Raw genomic sequence first — 21,805 nt, 5'->3', positions numbered from 1 at the left:
ATTCAATGTAAAAAATTGCCCTTTGGACAGGCAAGACAGCAACCTGGCTGGTGTAGAGGACTAGCTGAACCAGCTGCGGCATGAGGGCGTCGGCAAGAGTGAGGGTCTGCAGGTTGGGGTGCATCAGAGAGGTGAGCAACACAGGCAGCAGGTGCCCAAGCATGGTGGCCTTGGTTACCTGTTCCAGGCCTTTCAACCTGAACAAGAAGAAACAAAGCAAAACCATAATGTTAAGGTGATGGATCCTAAAGAAGCAGACAGGAAATGGAGTCATTTAAAGTGGTAAAATAAACTGATGACTTTAAAAACCTGCATTCATAAATGATTTCTCATGCACGCTTTTATTCTTTTAAAAAGGCTCAGCATTACTCAGGTTTAGCCAAATCTTGTTTCACGGTGAGGAAGTGCTTTAGAGCTAACCAAGAGAGTGTCATGTCTAGTTTTATTTTTGTCAGTTATAGAATGTTTTTAATGGAAATACAGTTGATACCACAGATTGACTCCAGCAACTGTGGCTGGCTAACACACTTTTTTTTCCCCACCCTGAATAGGTTCTTAATAAAGACGTCATTAAAGTTTACCTGTTTTCTCTGTCAGTGATGTCGCTGTTGATGAGAGCTGTGGTCACCTGCTGTAGGGTCTCCAGTACTTCATCACATCCCACCAAGATCCTGGTTGCTAGGGACAGTATACTGCTTTGCAGCTCCTGACACACAGAAAATACCCAAACTATCATATCTTTTTCATGCAATACAATACAATACAATACACAAGTGAACACACATCATTTTCTCTCTTTTATGTCCACAGACATAAACTCACAGATCACAAATCAAAGTTAGGGGAAGGTAAAAGGGGTGTTTACCTGTACCTTGATTGTATCCCCTTGAAGGGAGCTGTCACTGTCATCATTATCGTCCGGACGGATGAGAATGGTGTTACTGAGGAGGTGGTTCTGGACAGCCATGAGGTAGCGCAGACAAGGTGAGACCACCTAAAAAGAGGGAAAGCCATACGAAAAATATCCAAGTTCAAAAGGGTGCAATCTCACAAAACATGTGATCTTAGTCAGCACAGATGGCATATTATTTCTTATGTTCATACTGGCACAGTGGAAAGCAGCTTCTGGAAGTCATCTCGGGCGACAGTCTGACATTTGGTAATGATGAGGCAGGATTCCCGCACTACAGTCTTGAGGATACAGTGCAGCAGATCATCGCTCAATCTGTAAGAGACAGATTTATTTGCATTTACTTCATCTACTGGGGGATAGCTTACATTATTGTGTGAGACAGGCTATGGGAAATGATATTGCACCGCTGAATAACAAGATAGCCCATTACCTGTAGTGGTCATCTTCCTCACTCCCAAATCTATTCTTCTGCAGTTGGTCTGCTAAGTTGGTGAGGATGACATCACGTAGTTGAGACAGGCCACTGTTCCTTTCACCTGGGTGTCACACACAGAGATACACAGAATATTAAGATATACTCACAACAATACTCCCGTTCCATTATAATAAGTGTTTTACATAGTCACCTTCAGTTAAAACCAGTTTCAGCAGTTTGTTTAGTTCAGCCTCCCCCTGGTACAAAATATTCAGGCCTGAGCTACAGAGACAGAGAGGAAGTAAACAAGGAAGGCCCATATAAATATCATTATGATCACAAATTATATTAAAACACCAGTTAAACTGTTACACCTGTTTTATATATGACTTACCTGATGGCCAGGCACACCTCCCTCTGAATCTCTGTTCCTATCTGATCCACGGGAGCCATGAGAAGCTGCCACAAGAGGAGGCCTGAACGACGCACACTCTCCCTGTTCTGCTCCGACTGAGGATTGAAAAACCTAAACACCACCTGGAGAAGACAAACACAAATTAAAAAGTAAATCAAAAACACAGAAAATATCTGAGTCAGGTCTGTAGAACTGTCCCCATCTGCACTTCAGACTGACCTGGAACACCACCAAGATGCAGCGGATGATACATGTATCTCCATTGACCATGGCTTTCTCCATAATGTCACAGATGCTGCTGAAGTGACGGGCCTCGATGGGATGTTGTTTGCCCAGTAGGGCCCCAAGGGGCAGACTGTTGCCACTGGCCGCCAGTAGGTTGAGCTGGTGGATACACATAGCACCTACATGATGAAGAAGCTGGTTGATCACCTCGCCCGTGGCCACGGTTTCCTCTGTGAAAGGACAAGTTTTGCAGGTGTTTAAATGTGTTATTTTATATGCTGCTGCCTGTCTTGGCCAGGTCACCATTTAAAAATAGATTTTTAATCTCAATGGGTTTCTCCTAGTTAACCCATTGATGACGGCTGCTGCGTGATGCCACATTGGCTCTCCTGCCTGATGCTGCATCGTGCAGCATTATTACTTTATCTAATTTTCATGGCATTCCCAGCATTGAATGCACTTCAAATTGGTTCAAATACATATGAGGTGGGTTTTGCTGATTTTTTTAAGACCACGTGACCACCCAAAAGTTGTGTGGTTTGCCGAAAATCATGTCAATCAAAAAAATTAAAAATTAAAAAAATAATAAAAAAAATACGCCAGCTATGTCGGCGACAGAACAGTTATGCCTCGTTTCCACCGAGTAGAGCGGGTCGGATCGGAGCGGCTCAGAGCGGGACAGCTCACTTTTAAGAATCTCGGTGTTGTTTCCACCGCCGACCCTACCCTTACTGGTAGGGCGGGGTTTAGGCTGGACTGCGATAGCCGACGCCAGAATGTGGGTCAAACTATCGGGCTGTGGGAACAACTGTGGTCAAGCCAGCGGTCTCTTGTTTTTGCTTGGTCAAACCAGCCGCTTCTTTATTTATTCCCCCCGTGTTGTGAGCAGAGACGGCTCGGTGCAACTGATAGAGACAGTGAGCGAACAGCACTGGCTGCGGCAGCTACGTGACATCGTAGCAGTGGGACACAGTGTAGCCAACTGATTCATTTAATGACGAGGAAAAACACCACACAATAAACAGTGCCGCGCTCACATTTTCGCCAAAACTCTCTTCACTCTAGCCGAGGTGACTACAAACGGCGGAGATGATTCAAACCAGCCGCTTCTTTATGTATTCCCCCCGTGTTGTTGTGAGCGTGTATTTTACTACTATCTATGGCGTAAACACACAGAGACCGCTCGGCGCAACTCATAGAGACAGTGAGCGAACAGTGCTGGCTGCAGCAGCTACGTGACTATGGGACACAGTGTAACCAACTGATTAATTTATTGACGAGGAAAAACACCACACAATAAACAGAGCTGTGCTCACATTTTCGCCAAAACACAAGACTCTCTTCACTCTTGCCGAGATCTACACATGGCGGAAATGATTCTTTCGACCAATCAAATGACGGCAGTGTGTAGCTCCGCCTTCTCATGCATTTTCGGCCCGCTTTCAGGCCGCTAGTACCCCTACGGAGGAGTACTGAGATCGGGAGCGGCTCAGAGCGGTTAGGTGCGCTTAAACCGTACCCTACCCAACTTTTGGCAAATGAAAAGCCAAACTACCCGGACCGAACCGCTCCGACCCGACCCGCTCTACTCGGTGGAAACGAGGCATAAGTGGCGTGTGGTGCGCAGAATCAAGGTCTACTATAGACTACTGACGAAAATCACACAACACATTGCATCTATTTATTAACAATATTTAATAATTTTTTAATTCATCTAATTTTGACGATTTTTAGAAATATTTGTTGGTTTGTAAGCGCTAAGGGACCATGTTTAAATAAAACGTGAACCTTAACTTTTAAATGTATTTTATTTCATGTTTCTATGTGCTACACAGGCTTAGATATTAAGGTTTTGGTAGACTTGACAATTCGTACTATTTTTTCAGAAAACCCTCAGGCATTAAGGACATGCATCCTAGATTGCCATAGTCATCAATGGGTTAAATACAAAAAAAATAAAAAAATTGTACTCATGCAAAGAGCATCTGGTGCAATTCGTCTTTATCTACCTTTGGGTTCTTTGATGACATGGCTGACACCGAGCCTATGGCACACATGATGAAAGGCTTGGTTCCCAGGATTGCACCACTGATCTATGTAATCACTGGAGCAGGTCCAGATCAAGTTGTTCAGTGCATCATAACATGCTCCTACGACACCAAAGATTACAGAAATAAATGTCATTAAATTGGCAAAGCATTGTCGGACTACCCCCTGTGAGTCCAATACATAATAGTGGAATGTGACACAAGCTGAGCTCACCTAGCCCGGCCACCTGGGCTCCCCTGCCTAGAGAACTCCCAGGAGCATCGATGAGGTCTGCACGGCTGCTAAACTGACCATCAGCCAGGTTAAAAACCAGGCTGGAGGCTAAAACTGACAACAACAAAACAATTGAAGTTAAGTGAATGAACTCATCACTGTCAACACTGTATTGTTCAAGTAAGCAGTGGGCTGTTATGGAAATGAATATTATAAGTAATCTAATTAACTTGAATATAATATTATGATTATAATAGTAATTTCCATAACAGGGCCTTCTATAAAAAAATCTGTCTGTGTGTGGTCTCTTACTTTTGAGAGAGGACAGGCTGCTGGTACCTCCAAAGAGGGAGCGTGTAGCAGAGCTCCCAGATACACCGGGAGGTGAGACCAGCATCACTAGATAGGTTCCACACACATACATCGGTGTCTTTCTCAAGGTCTTAAGAGGGAGTCCACAGCTAGTGTTGACAGCTACAGAAAAAAAAACGTATTTATACCCATAATTGCACATGAAAGTATACAAGACTTTTGGATTACAAAATTGTTTTGCTGATGAATTACCAGACTGTTCCTCTTTGACAGTGTTGGTGATTGCAGAGCCTGTTAGAGCAGCCAATGTGGCAGAATGGGAGGCCCGGAAGCGTGACATTCGACTCAAGAGAAGCTCATTCAAGCATTTTGAAGACTCGCCTTCCTTACGATTAAGAATAACCCTCTCCTGCAAGATGTCTGCAACACACAACCCTGTCTGTGTCTTCACCATGGACAGGGGGAGGGGTGGTTAGAGAAAACATCAAAGATGGAACCTGGATAAAATCAAAGTTAACACAGCTGAAACTACTGTGTATGGCAGGGCATGTCATACTCACAGACAAGTGAAAGACGTCCATGAAGACAGAGTGGCCTTTCTGCGTCTTCTCATTTAGACTGGCTGGGGACCAGACCCAGTACAGGTAAGTGCCATCTGAGCAGAGGTGCAGCGTGGTCATACTGCTGCCCACTGGGAAGTGATTGGCTGGCATGGGCACAATCTGGCACACCTGAAAATGGCACATTTTAATAAGCCTTGGCTATGGCTATGCTTGTCATTTGAACTACATTTTTAGGAGTGGAGTCAGCAGATCTAGAGAATCCTTTTTGTCAAAATCAGTAAATATCTCCTCACGATCTAATACCTGTATACAGTATATTGTGTGTGTGTGTGTGTGTGTGTGTGTGTGTGTGTGTGTGTGTGTGTGTGTGTGTGTGTGTGTGTGTGTGTGCCTGAAAAATATCTGGTGTAAAAATATTGGAATGAGAGAATACTGTACCTGGAGGGTGAAAGGGTCAATGACCTGGCACAGCTGTTGAGGCTTGGCATCAAAGGAGGAGGGACGGTGGAGGAGGCGCCCGTTGCTGAACACCACCCAGCCAGGCTCCAATTCTTCATTTCGACAGTACACAAAACCCCTGCAATAAAGCAAAAACACAGTGCATCTATTTCTATGTTCAGTATTGTGTCTTATTTGTAATCTTTGTATAATTGTAGGCCCGTTTTTGACACATGGTTTGAATGCCAAATGGACTGAGTAGCAACACAGCATACTTTCATGTCGCATACATGTTCTTCAATTTGACTGTGTAAAAGTTCTCCAAGATCTGAGATACTTCTAGCATCCAATTAGCTGGCTAAATCGGGCACCTGCAACTTTTCTGCAAGATATTCCGCAGGTGTAAAAGATTAACTTTGGGCCCTTTGACTTCTAAACACACATTCTTGAAGAAAGTTGCCCTCTGGTTTCAAATTGAGTAATTTGCTACTACAGCAGGGAATTAATTCAGATGCAGAGCACACATAGTTTTGTCCTTTTTAAAAGTCAAGCAAACCTATCAGAGACCATTCGGGAGGAAGTGACTGTGCCCTGTTGCTTTAAAAACTTCCAGGAAAGACCGTTGTTTCCTTGGAACGGGTAAGTGATCAGGGATATGTTCCACTCTCTCTTACTGTCTAGCATTTCTCTGAATGCTGGGGAGAAAGAAAGGCAGACATTACCTCAGTGTCCCATGTAAACCAGAGCCCAGCTTGCTGAGTCCTCTCCCAGAGGAGTTAGTGGTATACAGATAGAGCCCGTCTGTAGCTAGACAGCGTCCCAGGTCAGTGTCTGCAAGGCACAGGGACAAAAAGAATTCAAAGTAAGGTTAATGACAGAATATCAGAATGAAAAGTAGGGCGATGTACCAAGTGTGAAGCGGAAAATGTAAGTATGCATATACCTGCTATGTGGAAATATGCCCTGATCAGCTTCCGTCAATCTACAGGGTCAACTGATGGATTGCTTGGGTGTGTAGTATAACTATTCCCTCCTCTGCTTTATCCCTTAACCTCTTAACAGTAACAGCTCTTCTCTTTAGTTTCAACATAGACCCCCATCATTTTACTACTACATGTATACATACACTACGTACGTCATGATGATAAGATCCTAAAGGGAACTATGAAAAACAAATAAATAACTAAATAATGTAAGAAGGGTAGGTGTAATAAGCAAGTGCTTTGCGGCTGAATGGTGCAGACAATATACAGTCTATGGATACAAACAACTCTGCTTGCGTGCGTGCGTGCGTCTGAGGAGGGCAGACTAGCTTTCGTCATCTCTAAATAGTTTGTGTTATTGGTGGTGTGAAATGCATGAATGCGTGTCTCCAGAACACATCAAAATAATAACAACTAATAACTTTTTTGAATAACTTTAAAAAAATAAAAATAAAAATGTAATTGATTGTTCCAAAACAGTTACGATTTACTAACCGGTTACACATGTGCAAGGCAGGAGCACAACCCTAGTACAATGACAATGTATAAAATTAAGACCTTTGTTTTTTGTGTTTTTTAACTTTTGATGCTCTGGATGTAATGTTGTGTATCTATGGGATCGAAATAAACTACACTACATATAGGGTAAAGCTCAGTAAACCTTTTACCAGGCAATGCACTCTCCTCCTCCATTTTCTTTACGATTTCACCCATTTCAGACAACAGGCATTATAAATAATTTAAAGGTGAATAAATATAGTAGAAACCAGGGCAGTTATTATGATGGGTAATCTGAGAAGCACAGTCCTCTCTACAAACTGAACTCCAGAAAACTAGATACGTGTACGAGACATGATTCCTAACAACCAGATGAGAGATCCTCTCCTGCGAGTGCAACCTATTATTCATATTTGTTGGCGTTTCAAAAGTAGAGGCTGATGATGACACAAAAGTCTTTTAAAATGTGTTTTCTTTTACCTTTACTCTCTGCTCCTCCAGCAGAATTATCAGGTGTGGGCAGCATGTCCTCAAAGCCCCATGACACACTGTGTTTGCCCCCCAGGAGGCAGGATGGAGAGCCTGGGCCCCCTTCCAGGACCAAAAGTCTGAAGCAGGGAAGATACACAGTGCTTAAACGTCAGGAGAAAGTCACTAGTAACTATCTGTTGGATAAACTCAAGCACTGCCCTCACCTGTAAAGGACATCTGATACAGGGAGCTGGCCCAGATCGGTTTGTTTCTGCAGCAGGTGAACTGTGTGGATGAAGGTCTTCAAAGAACCCCTGGGGAATAGTTTGGCAGATTAGTCAGGAGGTCTCAGCATGAAACACAAGTTAAAGCTCATAGTTAAGCAGCTCTGGAACTGTTAGTGGAATAAAACGTTGGTTGAATTATGGAGGGGATCCGTTGTAATGTGCTGGGAATTAAAATACAATATTTTTTTAATCTGAATAAAAGAAATCTTTCTCCATTAGAATGCAGCAGAGGGATTATGTTACAACGTGACTCTCTCCGGGGTGTAATGAGCAAAACTACTTATGTTCATTTACAGCTTTGCCTCATCCATTCCTGAACTATGAACTGAACACATTCAAGTCAATTTGTATTCAGGGAGAATATACAGTATATGCAAGAAGAGATCTACTGAAGTGCTATTTTGGCATTCTCTGATGCAAATGAAGCAAGGTTTGTTAAGTACAACTGGAAAACAACTTCAACTGGGCATTCAAATAAAATGAAATGATAGATAACAGCTTGATAATATTGGTTATTATTAATTGATACTACTGAAGTGTATGGTGATGGTATAACCACCTCAACAGATATCATCACACACCCCATATCATAAGTCCAGACCCCTTGATTTAGATTTTCTTTCATTCGTTACAGTTACCTGTCATGTAACCAAATGTATTATGTTGAGTCTTGTCCTATTTGTCTTTTCCATTTTCACACACATAAAACACAAAAAAAAACACTAAAATATATTTTTGCTTAGTGCATTAACTAACTGACACCATGAGAGTATCAGTGGTGGTGGGCTGAAGCTCTGAGCTCTTTCATTTGCTCCCGCTGTTGGAGAAAAGGCAGCAGGGCTGGATGGTTCCCCACAACAAAGAGCTCTCACTCTCGACAGAGGCTGAACAATGAGTGGAGAGTTCTGGTTTTGACAAGTCAAGATCATTTGTCACCAACAGAAGCCAGAGTTCAGGCAGTAATACAAATAAACAAAAACAGAAACAAGCACATTCTGCAAAAACAGGAAGCCTGTTTATGCCCACATGTTTATTTTTGCAAATATACAAATATCAATGACCACATGTGCAGCTAGTCCTTTATCTAAAAGTGCAAACATTGAAGCAAAAGTGCTATAGTGCATGTGTTGATAGCTATTAGCATTGAATCAGGCATGATCATTCTGAAAAGACTTATCATTTGGTCAATTATGTGCTTATTTTAGCTCTAGCTGACAGGAATAACTGGCCTGCTTGAGAGTATATTGTTATTAAAGTATCTCAGTAGTGTTTTCACTAAAACACTTCCTTGATCACATTGTTTTGACTACTTTTAATTCTCAATGAGTTATTGTTACCTAGAATGTAACAATAGGTTTTAGTATTGGTATTAGTATTTGGCTTCTCAAATAACACTTTAATAAATACTATTACACTGATTAATGCTGTGTTCTGATAGGTGAATCACAGCATTCAACGGGCAATTAGTTCTGGATAATGCCCAATGTTAAGGATAATCCACCTTGCTATGGACCTAAGGACATTGTTCGAATCCCTTCCTGCCATATCAAACCGCCCACAGACGTCTATACAAACTCCTTCAAAAAACAATAAAATACGGAACTTCAGAGTCATGGTTAATCTCTAAAAAAAGAAACCAGTCAATGCTTCAATTAATTATATAATTGAGTTAGTAGCTGTGTAATAAGCTGGATAATGTATAGTGGACGGTTATCCCATTCATAAACCCACTGAGGGATCCTAAGAAATGTGGGACAGGAAGGATATAATGTATGGGCTCACCTGGCACAAGCAAGTGCCACGAGTGCTGCAGCAGCGTTTTCCCTCTGTCTGTGTGTGTGAAGGATCTGCATGTGAGCCTGCCCCTGCTGTTGGCCTGACTCCTGGGCATCATCTTCCAGCCAGGAGCAGAGCAGCCCCTCCAGGCCATTGAGGCAGTCGGCGGGCTCTTTGCTGAGGCTGAGCGGCTGGCAGTCCCGGAGGCAGGCTAGCAGTACCTCTGCTGTGACACCGCAGAGCGCAGGGTCACTGCGGGTTTGGGACTGCAAGAGGGGGAAGACTAGCAGTAGACCCACACGGGAGGTGAAGGGCGCCTGCTCGGGTTGCTGGAGCAGACCTTGTCTTTTGAGCAAGGCCAAGGTCTCCTCATCAGCCCCTCCGGTCCCTTCTCGCTCCTGCTGCTCCTCCAGGGCCAGCTGCCGCTGCGCACCCCACAGGCCTCGTAGAGCGTTGAGCCGGTACTCCAGCAGGCGTGCATACGCATTGCTCTGATTCCCACAAACAGCACGTAGACGCTCAGCAAGCTCTACTGGATTCTTTGTCTCAAATGTTAAAATCTTGGAGGACAAAGCATATAACAAGGAAGGAAATAAATATAGAGTTTACATAAAACAGCAGTCAAAAACAACTTTTAGGAAAATAAAAAAACTTTAGAGATGGCAGGCAATTGAATATGGATTCCAAAATGTTATATCATAAGAATAATTGTGCAGGCTATTTGGTTCATCCATAGTCTATCTGCTTACACAGCAAGATGATACAATCTAATTTAAATGGTTTCTTTAAACAAGGCTTTGTGTAGGGCTGGTATACTGTCTGTTAGCATTCTAAAACAACCAGTTTGTCCATAAGATGTATTACATTATAGGCAAATATAAAGCAAAAAAAATGTATTTAAAACTAGAATAAATTATTATTATCTTGGAATTAAACTAAGATGATTGGTATGCTTATGATTTCTTGGTAGAACTTACAGGTTTCATTCCACGGTAGAAATATGAATCATTTGCACATAAGAAACCTTTGGTTCCTTTGACTATAGAACAAGTGTTCAGAGATAGCAAGGCACATTTGGGATAGCCTATCGCAAGTGAAACTATGTGCTTCATGTGCACTTAGGCAGCATTTCAGATATTGATTACATTCCCTGGCCCACGAATCATGGACTAGGGGAAAAAATCCATTATACCATTTAGCAGGCACAATTTCTATTGATTCAATTTCAGAAATGCTACTAATGTTACAGTAACACCCCCCAACTGGATGCTAGGCCTTCTCCACCTTGCTCTAGAATACATTGCTGCAAATAGATAAAAATAGTCAGCATCACAACACCCACGAAAACAGCACTGAATGACCCAGCCAGTTTTAGAGCTGGACTCGGAGAGAGACAGAAATGTAGGGAAACAGATTATAACCTAGAACAACCAGACAGACCAATTTTATTACGGCAAGAGGGACTACCCTATCCACCACGTTGTAGGTTCAAATCAACAGACATGGCTACTCTTGTTCTATTTTAGCTTTAGATGTGGACATTTCCAGATTTTCCAACATATTATTAAACACAATTTTATTTTGTACAAGACGTATTGCATTTGTACCTACCACGCCATTTCCAAAAAGCTTTAATTTTTCATCAGGTTAAATTATCTTTGGGATCCTGGGGACATTATCAGGGAATCAGTGTAACCCCATGCTTTGTCATTTATACCATAGGCCTCAAATTGATGATATATTTGGAAGTTGATTTTTTTTTTTATTATTACATAAAATGACCACCATAGGTCCAATTGTATAACAGTTTCCAACAATTGGCACTGTTACAATAGTCACAATGATATATTTTCTGTAAAGACTACATATAATACAACACAGCCTGTAATGCATGGAGCTAAACCAAACAGTAGAACACTTAAAAAAGTCTCATCCATTTTCCTAAGTGAAAACTAAAACTGTCAATTAGTATGCCTTCACCAGCATGTCCACATTGCTTGTAGCCTACTTGGTAAGAGAAGCTCAAACAAAAAAATAAAATAATTGCTGTGTCACTGCATGTCTGTTGTTAAGCTTGACAAAATGTTAAAAAAATAAAGGGAAATGGGTTCAATTCAAACCTGCCCAACCCATTCATTAATTAACCAGTGGTTTGTCATCTGTCAGAGCAGCTGATTAAATGTAGGCCTACCTTTTTCTGCCAACATTAAAAGGCATGTGGCGGATGGTTGCCATAGTTACAGCTGATGGATGTTACTCTATCGTGAATTTAAGCTCGCTTCCTTTATGACATCTTAAGAGTACCGAAATGGTAATGATGTAACGTTGTTATTACTAAGGTTCCATCTGCATCACTGTGAAGTATCCGCAATATAACAACGTACAAACGTCCGATGTGCTTTCAAAATAAAAGCTTTCATCCCAGATAAAAACATCGCACTAGGCCTTTGTTAATGCACATTCAACCTAAACGCCTAAATCAAAAGACCCGTAGCTGCAGTTCCAATACTCAAATAGTAGGCTACGAGTGCTATGGAACCTGTAGCATAGGCTACTTAAAGTCAGTAGATTCTCAACTGCAACTAGGCCTACGTCTACATGTTGTAACTTGTAACAGGAAATAGTGTTCTCCAAACTGCCATTTGTAGAAACAAATAAATGATTAGTGGTTGATGCTATTTGCTCTGGCACTATTAATTTAGTTGAACTGCAATTGGACACCTGGGGTGATGATGCGATAACGTAGGATACAGTGTTTGCATCGCAGACTGACGTATTTGAATACAATATTAGAGACCAACTCAAACATAACGTAGACTACACGTGCCATTTTCTGAAACACTGTTGCTAACACTTATTTTAAAAAAGCTCATCAATGAGGTAGGCTATTTGTGATTAGATTACAGCAGTTCAGTTTGCATAACCTGTAATTTGAAAGAAATGACAGGAAGTGTGTTGACAATGGCTATTTCCCTGACAGTGGGTCAGTTACATGTAGGGCAGGAAACTTGCAAACGTTAGCGCAACCGTTATCGCTTTGGGTGTGCGGCAGCACAGTGAAAACACATTAATACATTAAAGGAAACAAAAACACACCCTCATCATATAAGTGAGCGTACGCATCTGTTTATAAACCTTTGTGTGTGAGTGTGTTTGAGTGTGAGAGCGATGGCTTTCACCCACCTCTTGCTCGGTGTCCCCCTGCTCCGACACTCCAATTTCACTGGGTAGCTCGGCCAGGTCCGTGACCCGAATGAGTCCATCGTGGAGGAAAATGGTCTCCTCCTTCACCGAAAGCCACTGGGACGAATCTACAGCCCCGGAGCCCATCGCTCTCTCCTCCGCCAGTGATGCCAAAGGGGTCGCACATTAAAAATTCAGGGACAGAATGACAGAAACGCCCTAGCTAGCCTGCTAGCGAGCTACAATAACATATTTATCTGACGGTAGCGTTTGTCAGGGCGGACCGCGGAAACAGGGAGCGAGCTAACTGGAGACAGTCGCGCGGAGGAGAGACAGCAACGCCAGCTCCTCTCCACATAACATGGGTGGTCGTTACGCGCTAACAGTAGCTGCTAGCTGCCTGTCTCGGTAAGCTAACTTACCGTCCAGTCCGGTGTCGTTAAAACGTTACCGAGCAGAGTGGGCGTGACACCCGCACTAAATCCGTTATTGCGCCGCACCGTTACCTCGACAGTCTTCTCAGGGCAACGAGTGCACCTGTGGCAAGCTCATTTCACAGTTAAAATCCGCAGATAGAGAGCTCTGCTGACGGCCCTGCCGGTATGTCAGCAGCCAGGGAAGATAATGAGAAGCTCCCAGCTGTCAGTGCGACGCCATGTTTCCAAGGCCAACTAGCTGCTCCCAGCATGCACCGCGGCCCTTGATAAAAGCTGTCAAGAATTCATCAACAACACACAGCCTACCTCTCTAATGATAAAACCAGGGGCGAATAAAGTGCACTTTTGTTGTACATCATTGCATAGCCTAATTATACTGTACCTTTTTTAAACGAAATGAAATGGTTGTAAGAGGTTAGGAGAAATATTCACCTGTATGTATATTTATTAACACTAGTTAGAAAAAGCAAGAAGCATGAAAACCTAGAAGTGACAACAGCAGTGTGGGCTCCTGTATCGTTCCCTGGTTATCATAAGCCTGTAAAACTGAATAAGGAAGTAAAGCCAAAACAAATGTGGTTGAGAAAAATATTTGATAGCCTATGTTTATATTTTAAAAAATCACATTTATAAAAAATATAGCCCATGGAATCCTTTCCAAAAAAACTTTGGGGTAACACTTTACAATAAGGTACACAAAAAAGAGTAGCTACTGTTCCAAAGAAGAGTAGTTACTCAAACTACTCTTTTTAAAACAGTAACTACTCTTTTTTGGAATAGTACTCTTTTTTGTGTACCTTATTGTAAAGTGTTACCAACTTTGGTAACCTTATTGACCGAAACCTGATCCTGGTGGCCTTTTCGGAGAGGTAGGCCTAAAGATCTGACAATTGTCAAGTCGAACGGAACCAGATCTTTTAAGTTATTTTTAACAACCGATGTAGCCGACTTCCATCTCTCCTACCTTGTGAATAAGAATATTTGTCTGATGCAACACATGGCAACAGCTGGACTTTATGAAATGTAAGGGCAGGTGGCGTGCACGTTGAACCAGCTGCCTGCAGTCTTCACAAAACGGTTGTGGGTCAAGGATGTTTTTTAAATGTAGTAAAAATATATCGTACATTTATGAATATATCACAAAATGAGAAGTAGGCTAACAGTAGGCCTACATGAATTGTAAAAGATGTTTCTATGTTTCTAATAGCCTAATTAAGTATCATTCATATAGTTTTAAAGTTTACCAGGAATTTTTTGTTGAATTTAAATTCTTTAGGATTAGGATTACTGGCTGCTAGTTATTCCTCCTCACTCAATCCATAAGCATTGCAGATAGAAATACATTTCTAAATCCTAACAGAAACAAACAGAAACATACAAATACATGATTGTATTACATTTTCAATGCACAATCTGAAGTTGTTTGCAGTTGTGTATGATAGCTATTTACAAATATATTAATTTTACATCCTTGCCGTACATACAAATATAAAACAATAATGAATATTTTCAACACGCAGCCATTTTTCACCACCAGAGAAACAGAAAACACTGCATGAAATGTAAAGCTTTAAAAAAATCCATTATTTGAACACATAGCAGCTTAGTCTATAACCATGTGAGTTGTGCTTCTCTTTCCAGCCTTAGGCATCGCTTATAAAAGCTAACAGGAATGCCTCTTTTTCTCTCACTGCGTGAATGTTGCTCCCCAGCAGCGTCTTTTTCCTCCATCTTCTTAAGTGCTCGAAGTAGGTCAGAGGCTTTGGTGAAGCCTACTGAACAGCTAGAAAACAAACGGGAAAATGATAAGAAACAGAAGCCAACCTAATCATCTGTTACACAAGCAAACTGAGTTCACACTTTAGACAGGAAGCTGACACTGCGGAAACCAAAAGTTATGTGAGATTAACATGAATAAGCATTTCTGGGCTAAAACCTTTTCCTGCTGGGACATTTCTTCTCCTTTGGCAGTTTAAAGCAGTATTGAGAGACGAAATCCATCAGCAGAGTGGGGAGCGTACGTGGCTGCTTGGAGCTTTTGATCTGGGCAGCCAAGCTGTAAGATGGACAAAAAGGAAACAATACAAAGCATGATGTATGATATGCATTGGTGAGTGACTCAGAGAGAGACACAGACAAAGAAAGAAATCTGCCTCTGGGGGCAGGCCTTCTTCCTTTATTTTAACATGACAGTGATGAGCAGTAACAGTCATACCATACATGTGCTGCTTAAAGCTTAAGTGTGCGCTTTTCATCCAGAAGGTGTTACAACCCATAATGAAATGTAGAAATTAAAAGTTAACACCTCTCTTTCCAAAAATGTTTGGCCTGTTTCGCAGCAGGCAAAAAAGGGGGAAATTCCAAAAAATACAATATATGATTATTTCTTAATATAAAATGAATGATGGATGAATTTTGTTTGTCTGCTTCACTTTCATGGTCCTTTTCTCGACGTTTCATCCAGCAGACATGTTGTCTCTTCATACAATGGTGGTGAAAACACATTTAACTATTAAATGAAAGATGGCTTAATAGGTTCACAGTATTTTATATTTGTCTTTAAAAAACTGTGCTCCTTAGATTGTTGAAACAGGTTTTGCTTGCTGTAATCATTCCTCTTATTAGCACATGGCCAGTGCCACTTAGAGAAAAAACTCTTCCCGAAGCGCTTCAATGCAAAACTGTCTTGGCCATGAGAGTTATGCTGAAATGATGTCTTCAGATCATCAAAATGTTATGACGCTTTTAGTACAAAATTCACCCTTTTGGTTTCTATTCCTCCACTGCTGCTCAACAGGGAAAGACTGCTTAGGCCCTTCAGATAATTCAGATAATCTTTTTGCACAGTTTCTGTTACCAACCACTTACATTTGAAAGTGCATTGGGAAGGGATCTCTCAGTGGCCAGTATGAACAGCATGCATTATAACAGCAAGCAAAATAAAGTTTCAAAATTGATAACGGCCACTAGTATTAAAAGCCTATAATTTAATGGATTCAGTTATCCATGCCACTGAACCGGCTGCTGCAGATGTTCAGGCACTGAAATGTCAAAATATTCAATGTGAAAAAGGCCTGCTGGTTTACTGTCACAGCTCACGGAGACACCAAACTGAACAGTGCCATTGTTAATGTTATAAGTAGCACCTGTTTGTTTCCCATGAGTAATACGTCTGCTGGGAGACAGGCATGTTGAATTTTAATAGGTGCAACTATTGACAACAACAATAAAATTATTGAAATAAAATTATGTTATTTATTTTACAACTTTGGTCCTATTGTCATACATCCAACGGTGCCACCACAATAAGAGCCTTAACAATACTCTTCCAACAAAAAGAAGAAGAAAAAAGGAAACTTTAAATTACCTCTCATTTTGCTCAGAGTTGCCATGGTTACTTCATTACACTGAAACCTGCAGGTTGATCCTTGAAGTTGCTCAGGAATGCAAACCCCAGTCATAATGGATTATTGTGGTAATAGCTTTTAGTCTGGGCTGGTTCAAAAACTGTGTGAGGCTTAGATTTTATTTTTGGCCTCAGGGACGGACTGTTGTAAAGGTGTCAAAAAGGTGCTGCTATGTTACCTGCTGGTGCAATCACAGTGGTAGGCAGTCTTTGACTCTGTGTTCTGCAGATCGTACTTCTTCTCCAAAGGAGGGATTTTGTATTTACATTCATCCAGTTGTTTTAGGCTCCAACACAGGGGCTGATTGTCTGTAGGATAGGGAATAAACACAGTTTTTTGAACAAATGATCCAAGTGTACCCACATTCCCTTAGATTAGCAAGCAACTTCGCCTATACCGATGACCTACACAAGTTTAACTTCACTTCTATCCTCAGTGGTGAAATTAGCATTCTGTCTCACCTGTAGGGGGCATAGTTCGACAGTTTAGTAGCCTTGAGCTTCCAAAGAGTACAAACTAATCCCTCTGGATTTTTCGTTGGCTCTTTCAAGATGCAAGTCCCTACCATCACCTTTCAATTAACATGTTTGTATTTCATTAATACAAGTGTTGCAATGTATCATTAAATGTAGAAATCAAATGAAACATTTAATGTTATACTGAGAGGCCTCCGGCTGCAAAATGCCACAGCAGGAGTGATGGGTTCAGCTGCTGCTAACCTGCCATGCCTCTCTCTGCATGTGTGTTTTGGGCTTGGGTTGTATCCATGGGCTCCTGGCTTTTCTTATTCAATAGATGGGGATCCATCTGCTTTTGCAGCTTGCTGTACTTAGGAAGTGAGGATAGTGTCTTTAGTTTGGTTGTGAGCGGCATTGCAGAAGTAGTCCATAGTGTTTTCAAAGTGTCTTCTTTGGGTGTTTCCTTCTTTCTTTTGAGGCGCAGTTCCACAAGTGTAGTCAAGTTGAGCGGTACCATGTATGTAGTCGTTGGGGGAGTAACAGTTGTCGTGTGGGATATAGATTTTTTCCCTAAACCACTTCTACAATGAGGCGGGAATGCACAACCTTTCAGAGGCACTTTAAACACACAGCAGCGACTTTGTTTTCGACCTTTTTTGGGATTTTTGGTGGTTTGGGGCACTGCTGTGATGGCCGTTAGTAAGTTTAGCAGAAGGGCTGACTTCTGAGTTAAAAATGGGGTGCTCTGTGTAGTAAATGTTGTCTTTGGATGAGAGTTTGTGGTCACCTGTGATGGAACTTGGCTACTACGTGTGGGGTTAGCCGACAGGCCCTTTCTGGTGCTCTTCTTTTTCCCAGACCTTTTTTTATTTGGTATCAATGTAATACTGTTTAAAAGACCCATTTTCATTGAAGGAGTGGGTGCCCTTGATAATGGAGTTATATGGGATGGTGCTACTCTATGCAGTCCTCTGTGTCTTTTCCATCCTTTACCCTTCGTTCCTTTGCTGTAAAAAGTGTCTCCTCTGGGTGGGCCTCTGGAGCTGTATCTATGTTCATCTTTGGGCAACGTTCTGTTGATCACGGGGCTTTCGGTTACATTTTGCCCCTTAATAACTGTTGACTTGTTGCTGCCAGTATTGTCCCGATATTTGCTTTTGACATCAGAGGTGTTGTAAGTGAGGGGGGATTTGAAGACGGCATATGGTCCCTTTTGTTCTACTTTGCACCTATGGAGAGTGAAGCTGCATGTTAAAACCAAGTCATGGAAACGGGGAAACTTATTCAAAAATCGTATTTTCAACTTATGTTGACCACATTCCTGGCATATGTATTCAGCTAAGAGGCGGCAGACTTTGTATTGCTATTTGGAATATGATCTGTAATTTCAAGCACTTGTCAATTGTGTTTTCCCTGGAAGATAACTACAGTATTACGATGGAAATTCAATAGAAAAAAGGTTAACCATCAATAATTTCTCAGCAGAGGCATGGCACGGTGCCCTTTGTGATTTGTGAGGTTTGTCAAGATACAGACGATACGGAAGCACATCTGCTGCTCTAGCTTTCCATCAGTCACACCTGCACTCTCCACTGAACAGATGTCCTTGTGTTATAGTTTGTACTTGCTGTAGTGTCTACTGCTTCGAGCGTCAAGCAACAAGGCCAGTGTTTCGCTTACTTTCCCCACTTTAAGTACATCTGAGTGCATGGTTTCTGGTGTTGGAGCTCAAAGCAGGGGACCCGCAGGATTTTGAAGAAGCTATAGCCCACCATACTGGAGATGGTATCATTCACACCGAGAAGGCATTGTTGAAACCTGATAGGGAGAGAGAAAAGGAAGCAGAGCAATGTGAGGCTAACAGGCCAGTTGCTTCATTTTGTCTACAGCCTTTGGAGTAGTCCAAACACTTTGAGATAACCTTCGAGCTGGAAGGTTGACTTTTTCAAATGTGTCAGTTAGAGATTGATCAGGCTGTTTTTTTTCCCAGGCACTCCCTCCTGCCCTGCCCCGCAAGTTTCTCAGTATACTGGCTTGTTAAGTATACTGTCACATTTCCATTTATTCTTTGTCTTTGGTAAATTGGGTTCCTATTTCCTGTTTCCTCGTTACCTCCCTAGCTTATTCCTTTACTTGCCTACTTTTGACCGCTGCCTGAAATTTGGATTAAAGACATTGGACTTTTCTCGTAAATCTAATATATTGAGTTGTGTTGTGGGTTTCTGCCTGTACTGTACCATTGTTGTTACATGTACGTCAGGAGCTAGCCGGAAGACATATTACATATGCACCTGCCAGCATTAGATGTGAAGTGAGAATAATACAGACATCAGAGGAGTGAAAATGCCCTGAACACGAGCGACGTGTTCACTCTTGCCATCATAATTACACCCAGAGTGTTGATCGCAGTGATGTAATTATTCCGTAGAAGGACATAGCATATTTCCTCAGGTTCTTGTACTTTAATCGGTTTACATTTAGTGGCATAATGACGAAATGATGTAAGATGATTGTTGCACCAACGACTACAATACTTGATTGTTTCCCCGAGATGTTCACTTTCTGCGGACTTACCTTTGGTCACAGTCACAGTGTGATACAGTGTATAAATTGCGGTTGAACACTCCATACTTGACCGTGAGAGCTGGGATGATGTGCAGGCAGTGGTCATGCTCACGGCAGCATCTATCTGCGCTCTCAAACATCCCTGTGTATTAGAACAAGGTTTGTATGCATTTCAAAGGACACACTTATTTCAAATCCAAAAAAAAACCTTGATGAGAGTGGTTTGAAAATATAAAATTAATGGGTTTGTAAAAACCAAGATCTTTAATTTAAAGAACCCTACAGAGGGATATCTTTTTGATCTAACCTTATTGAATTGATGCCCGTCAGGCTTTCAAATTACTTTTGGTAAGATAAAAGTTTGACTTTGAACTGCTTCCCTTAAGCTTGTGCAATAACTTAAATGAAATAATGTCCCTCAGTTCAGTTTAATTGGAATAAATCCCATAAAAAGTATCAATAAAAGTTACCTTTTTATATTTTATCTACAGTATGAAATTGCTCCAAGTTGTCCATGCAAATGAATCAGTTTTATCTAATCTTAAATAAATGTCAGTGGTCTAATATGCTAAAGTTCATTTTGAATGTGTGATACATTTTAATTAGGCTAATACTATAACAATTGTATCACCTCTGGTTTTAGTCAGGGAAGTGCTGCTTAAGGGACACGCAGTGATTTTAGGGACCTACAGCTGGAGGGGGCCCCTTAGATTTGTATCTCAGCACTTGACACTGTGCTGTTTACTGTTGTTGTTTTTTTAATTTCCAATTCCTAATCACTAATAATGAAATCCGAGTTAAAGCTCCTCACCTAACTGCTCGTATTTGGCCGCTGTGCTTCCAGTCCCGCACCACAGAGTACCTGGAAATATCCAGGAGCGTTTAATCCGTGATCTTCCCTCTGTCCCATTTCTTCTTGCGCGCCCGGTCAACTTTGGCGCACCGGGTGAGCGAGGCGCGCACGGAGCATCTGGAGCCACCAGCATGCTGATGTTGAACCTCTGGTCGGTGTCTTGACCCTGGGCGCCGCTCGTGTCGCAAATTGAGCGGTATCTTTCCGTGACGACTGGATCGGTATTCACTTCGCATGTTACCAGTCGAATATCCTCGGACCACAGGCTGAGGTAGAGGGAGCGCGCGCCAACTGCGTCCTCCCGCAGAAACGTGACGCGCGTATGTCCGTCAGTTGCACGACTGGACCTGAGACAAGAGTGACCTGAGCCGGTCACATCTGGCACTTTTGATAAAATAAGCGTCGATAAGGCGAAAAGAACGTGAAGTGGGCTTCTGCTTTGCATCTCAGTGTTAAATAACTGTACAAATCAGTCCAGTTTAAGGGTTCAAATTAATGTCTGAATGGAGGAATTGTTCCAAATTAACCGAATCATTGGTGTATTTCTGCACCACTCGGCTCAAAGGTGCCTGCCTCTGCTCGAGAAGAAGACAAGTGTGCCCCCGGGCCAAATGCATTTCTTATTGGTCGGCCAATATGAAGGCTCGAAAGAGGACACTCCTCACTTTTTGGGTATGTTCGTGGTGGCGTGACCTGACACTAGGGTTTGGTTTATGATGCATTTCTATGGCATTTAGCCAAGAGCGTTATTGCACTCTAGCCTTGTGAAGTTTAAACAATCGGTGCCCAGTTCTCAGAATGGCGCAGTCCAGAGCTGTCTTAACCTGCAGGAGTTCCCAGAGGGTGCTCAATAATCGAATAGCTGGATTTAATGACATCTCACGCGCAATAGGTAATGAGGCACACCTTGAAATTCTTGGGAATGGATCCTTCTTTACTCTGATTTACTATTCTTTTTTATTGACTTGTTCAATTAATCTAACTCACCAATCAAATTCACTTTAATGTGTGCTGCTCCCTTTTTCCAGATTTCATAGTGTAGTAGGCTATTGTTTTTGTTTATATCTGTGCATACAGTATGTGTTTGTTTTTTGTATCTCGGCATCATTGAAAAAAAGCGAGACCTTAATGTTTTTTTAGAGATATAAATAAAGGTTTCAAATCAAATCAAATAATTTCATCTGATGATGACCTTCACCAACCATCCAGAAGTCTTGCCTTGACTCGATTAGGTCCTTACACACTAGAGGCTTGTCAGTTTTCATTCGATTTTATTGATCTGTGTAAACTCTCTGCAAAATCTTTACATGCAAAGTTATTTGCAAACACACATATTTCCAGTGC

The 21,805-nt window shown here is 41.8% G+C and overlaps 2 protein-coding genes across 3 annotated transcripts in view; both read right to left on the bottom strand.

Moving 5' to 3' along the window:
• hectd4 (HECT domain E3 ubiquitin protein ligase 4) overlaps positions 1-13,321 on the bottom strand; it is a 38,068-nt gene extending 24,747 nt beyond the window's left edge. Inside the window, exons 1-19 of one of the 2 annotated variants that reach the window (XM_080043187.1) lie at positions 12,742-13,321; positions 9,565-10,118; positions 7,720-7,809; positions 7,505-7,632; positions 6,266-6,374; positions 5,544-5,682; positions 5,103-5,273; positions 4,795-4,987; positions 4,543-4,704; positions 4,231-4,344; positions 3,978-4,118; positions 1,963-2,198; positions 1,723-1,865; positions 1,540-1,610; positions 1,344-1,449; positions 1,105-1,225; positions 866-994; positions 582-706; positions 44-197 (exon numbers count right to left, since the gene is read on the bottom strand). In XM_080043187.1, coding sequence (XP_079899313.1) covers positions 44-197; positions 582-706; positions 866-994; positions 1,105-1,225; positions 1,344-1,449; positions 1,540-1,610; positions 1,723-1,865; positions 1,963-2,198; positions 3,978-4,118; positions 4,231-4,344; positions 4,543-4,704; positions 4,795-4,987; positions 5,103-5,273; positions 5,544-5,682; positions 6,266-6,374; positions 7,505-7,632; positions 7,720-7,809; positions 9,565-10,118; positions 12,742-12,888 — 3,033 coding nt within the window. In that variant the 5' untranslated portion in view covers positions 12,889-13,321. The remainder of the gene's footprint in view (positions 1-43; positions 198-581; positions 707-865; positions 995-1,104; positions 1,226-1,343; positions 1,450-1,539; positions 1,611-1,722; positions 1,866-1,962; positions 2,199-3,977; positions 4,119-4,230; positions 4,345-4,542; positions 4,705-4,794; positions 4,988-5,102; positions 5,274-5,543; positions 5,683-6,265; positions 6,375-7,504; positions 7,633-7,719; positions 7,810-9,564; positions 10,119-12,741) is intronic. The other variant, XM_080043188.1, reaches the window with a different exon arrangement.
• Positions 13,322-14,553: 1,232 nt separating this feature from the next.
• LOC307258465 (uncharacterized protein) lies at positions 14,554-21,047 on the bottom strand. The gene is made up of 7 exons (XM_080037994.1): positions 20,420-21,047; positions 19,618-19,750; positions 18,724-18,861; positions 17,305-18,272; positions 16,764-16,893; positions 15,115-15,234; positions 14,554-14,961 (listed from the first exon to the last, which is right to left on the bottom strand). The coding sequence occupies exons 1-7, from the start codon at positions 20,904-20,906 to the stop codon at positions 14,787-14,789; spliced, it is 2,151 nt and encodes a 716-aa protein (XP_079894120.1). The 5' UTR covers positions 20,907-21,047; the 3' UTR covers positions 14,554-14,786.
• Between the last annotated feature and the right edge of the window lie 758 nt (positions 21,048-21,805).

Source organism: Ammodytes marinus (genome assembly GCF_949987685.1).
Source record: "Ammodytes marinus genome assembly, chromosome: 2".
NCBI lineage: Eukaryota > Metazoa > Chordata > Actinopteri > Uranoscopiformes > Ammodytidae > Ammodytes > Ammodytes marinus.
Note: the sequence above shows the minus strand (reverse complement) of the source record. Positions and strands in the feature narration are given on the sequence as shown.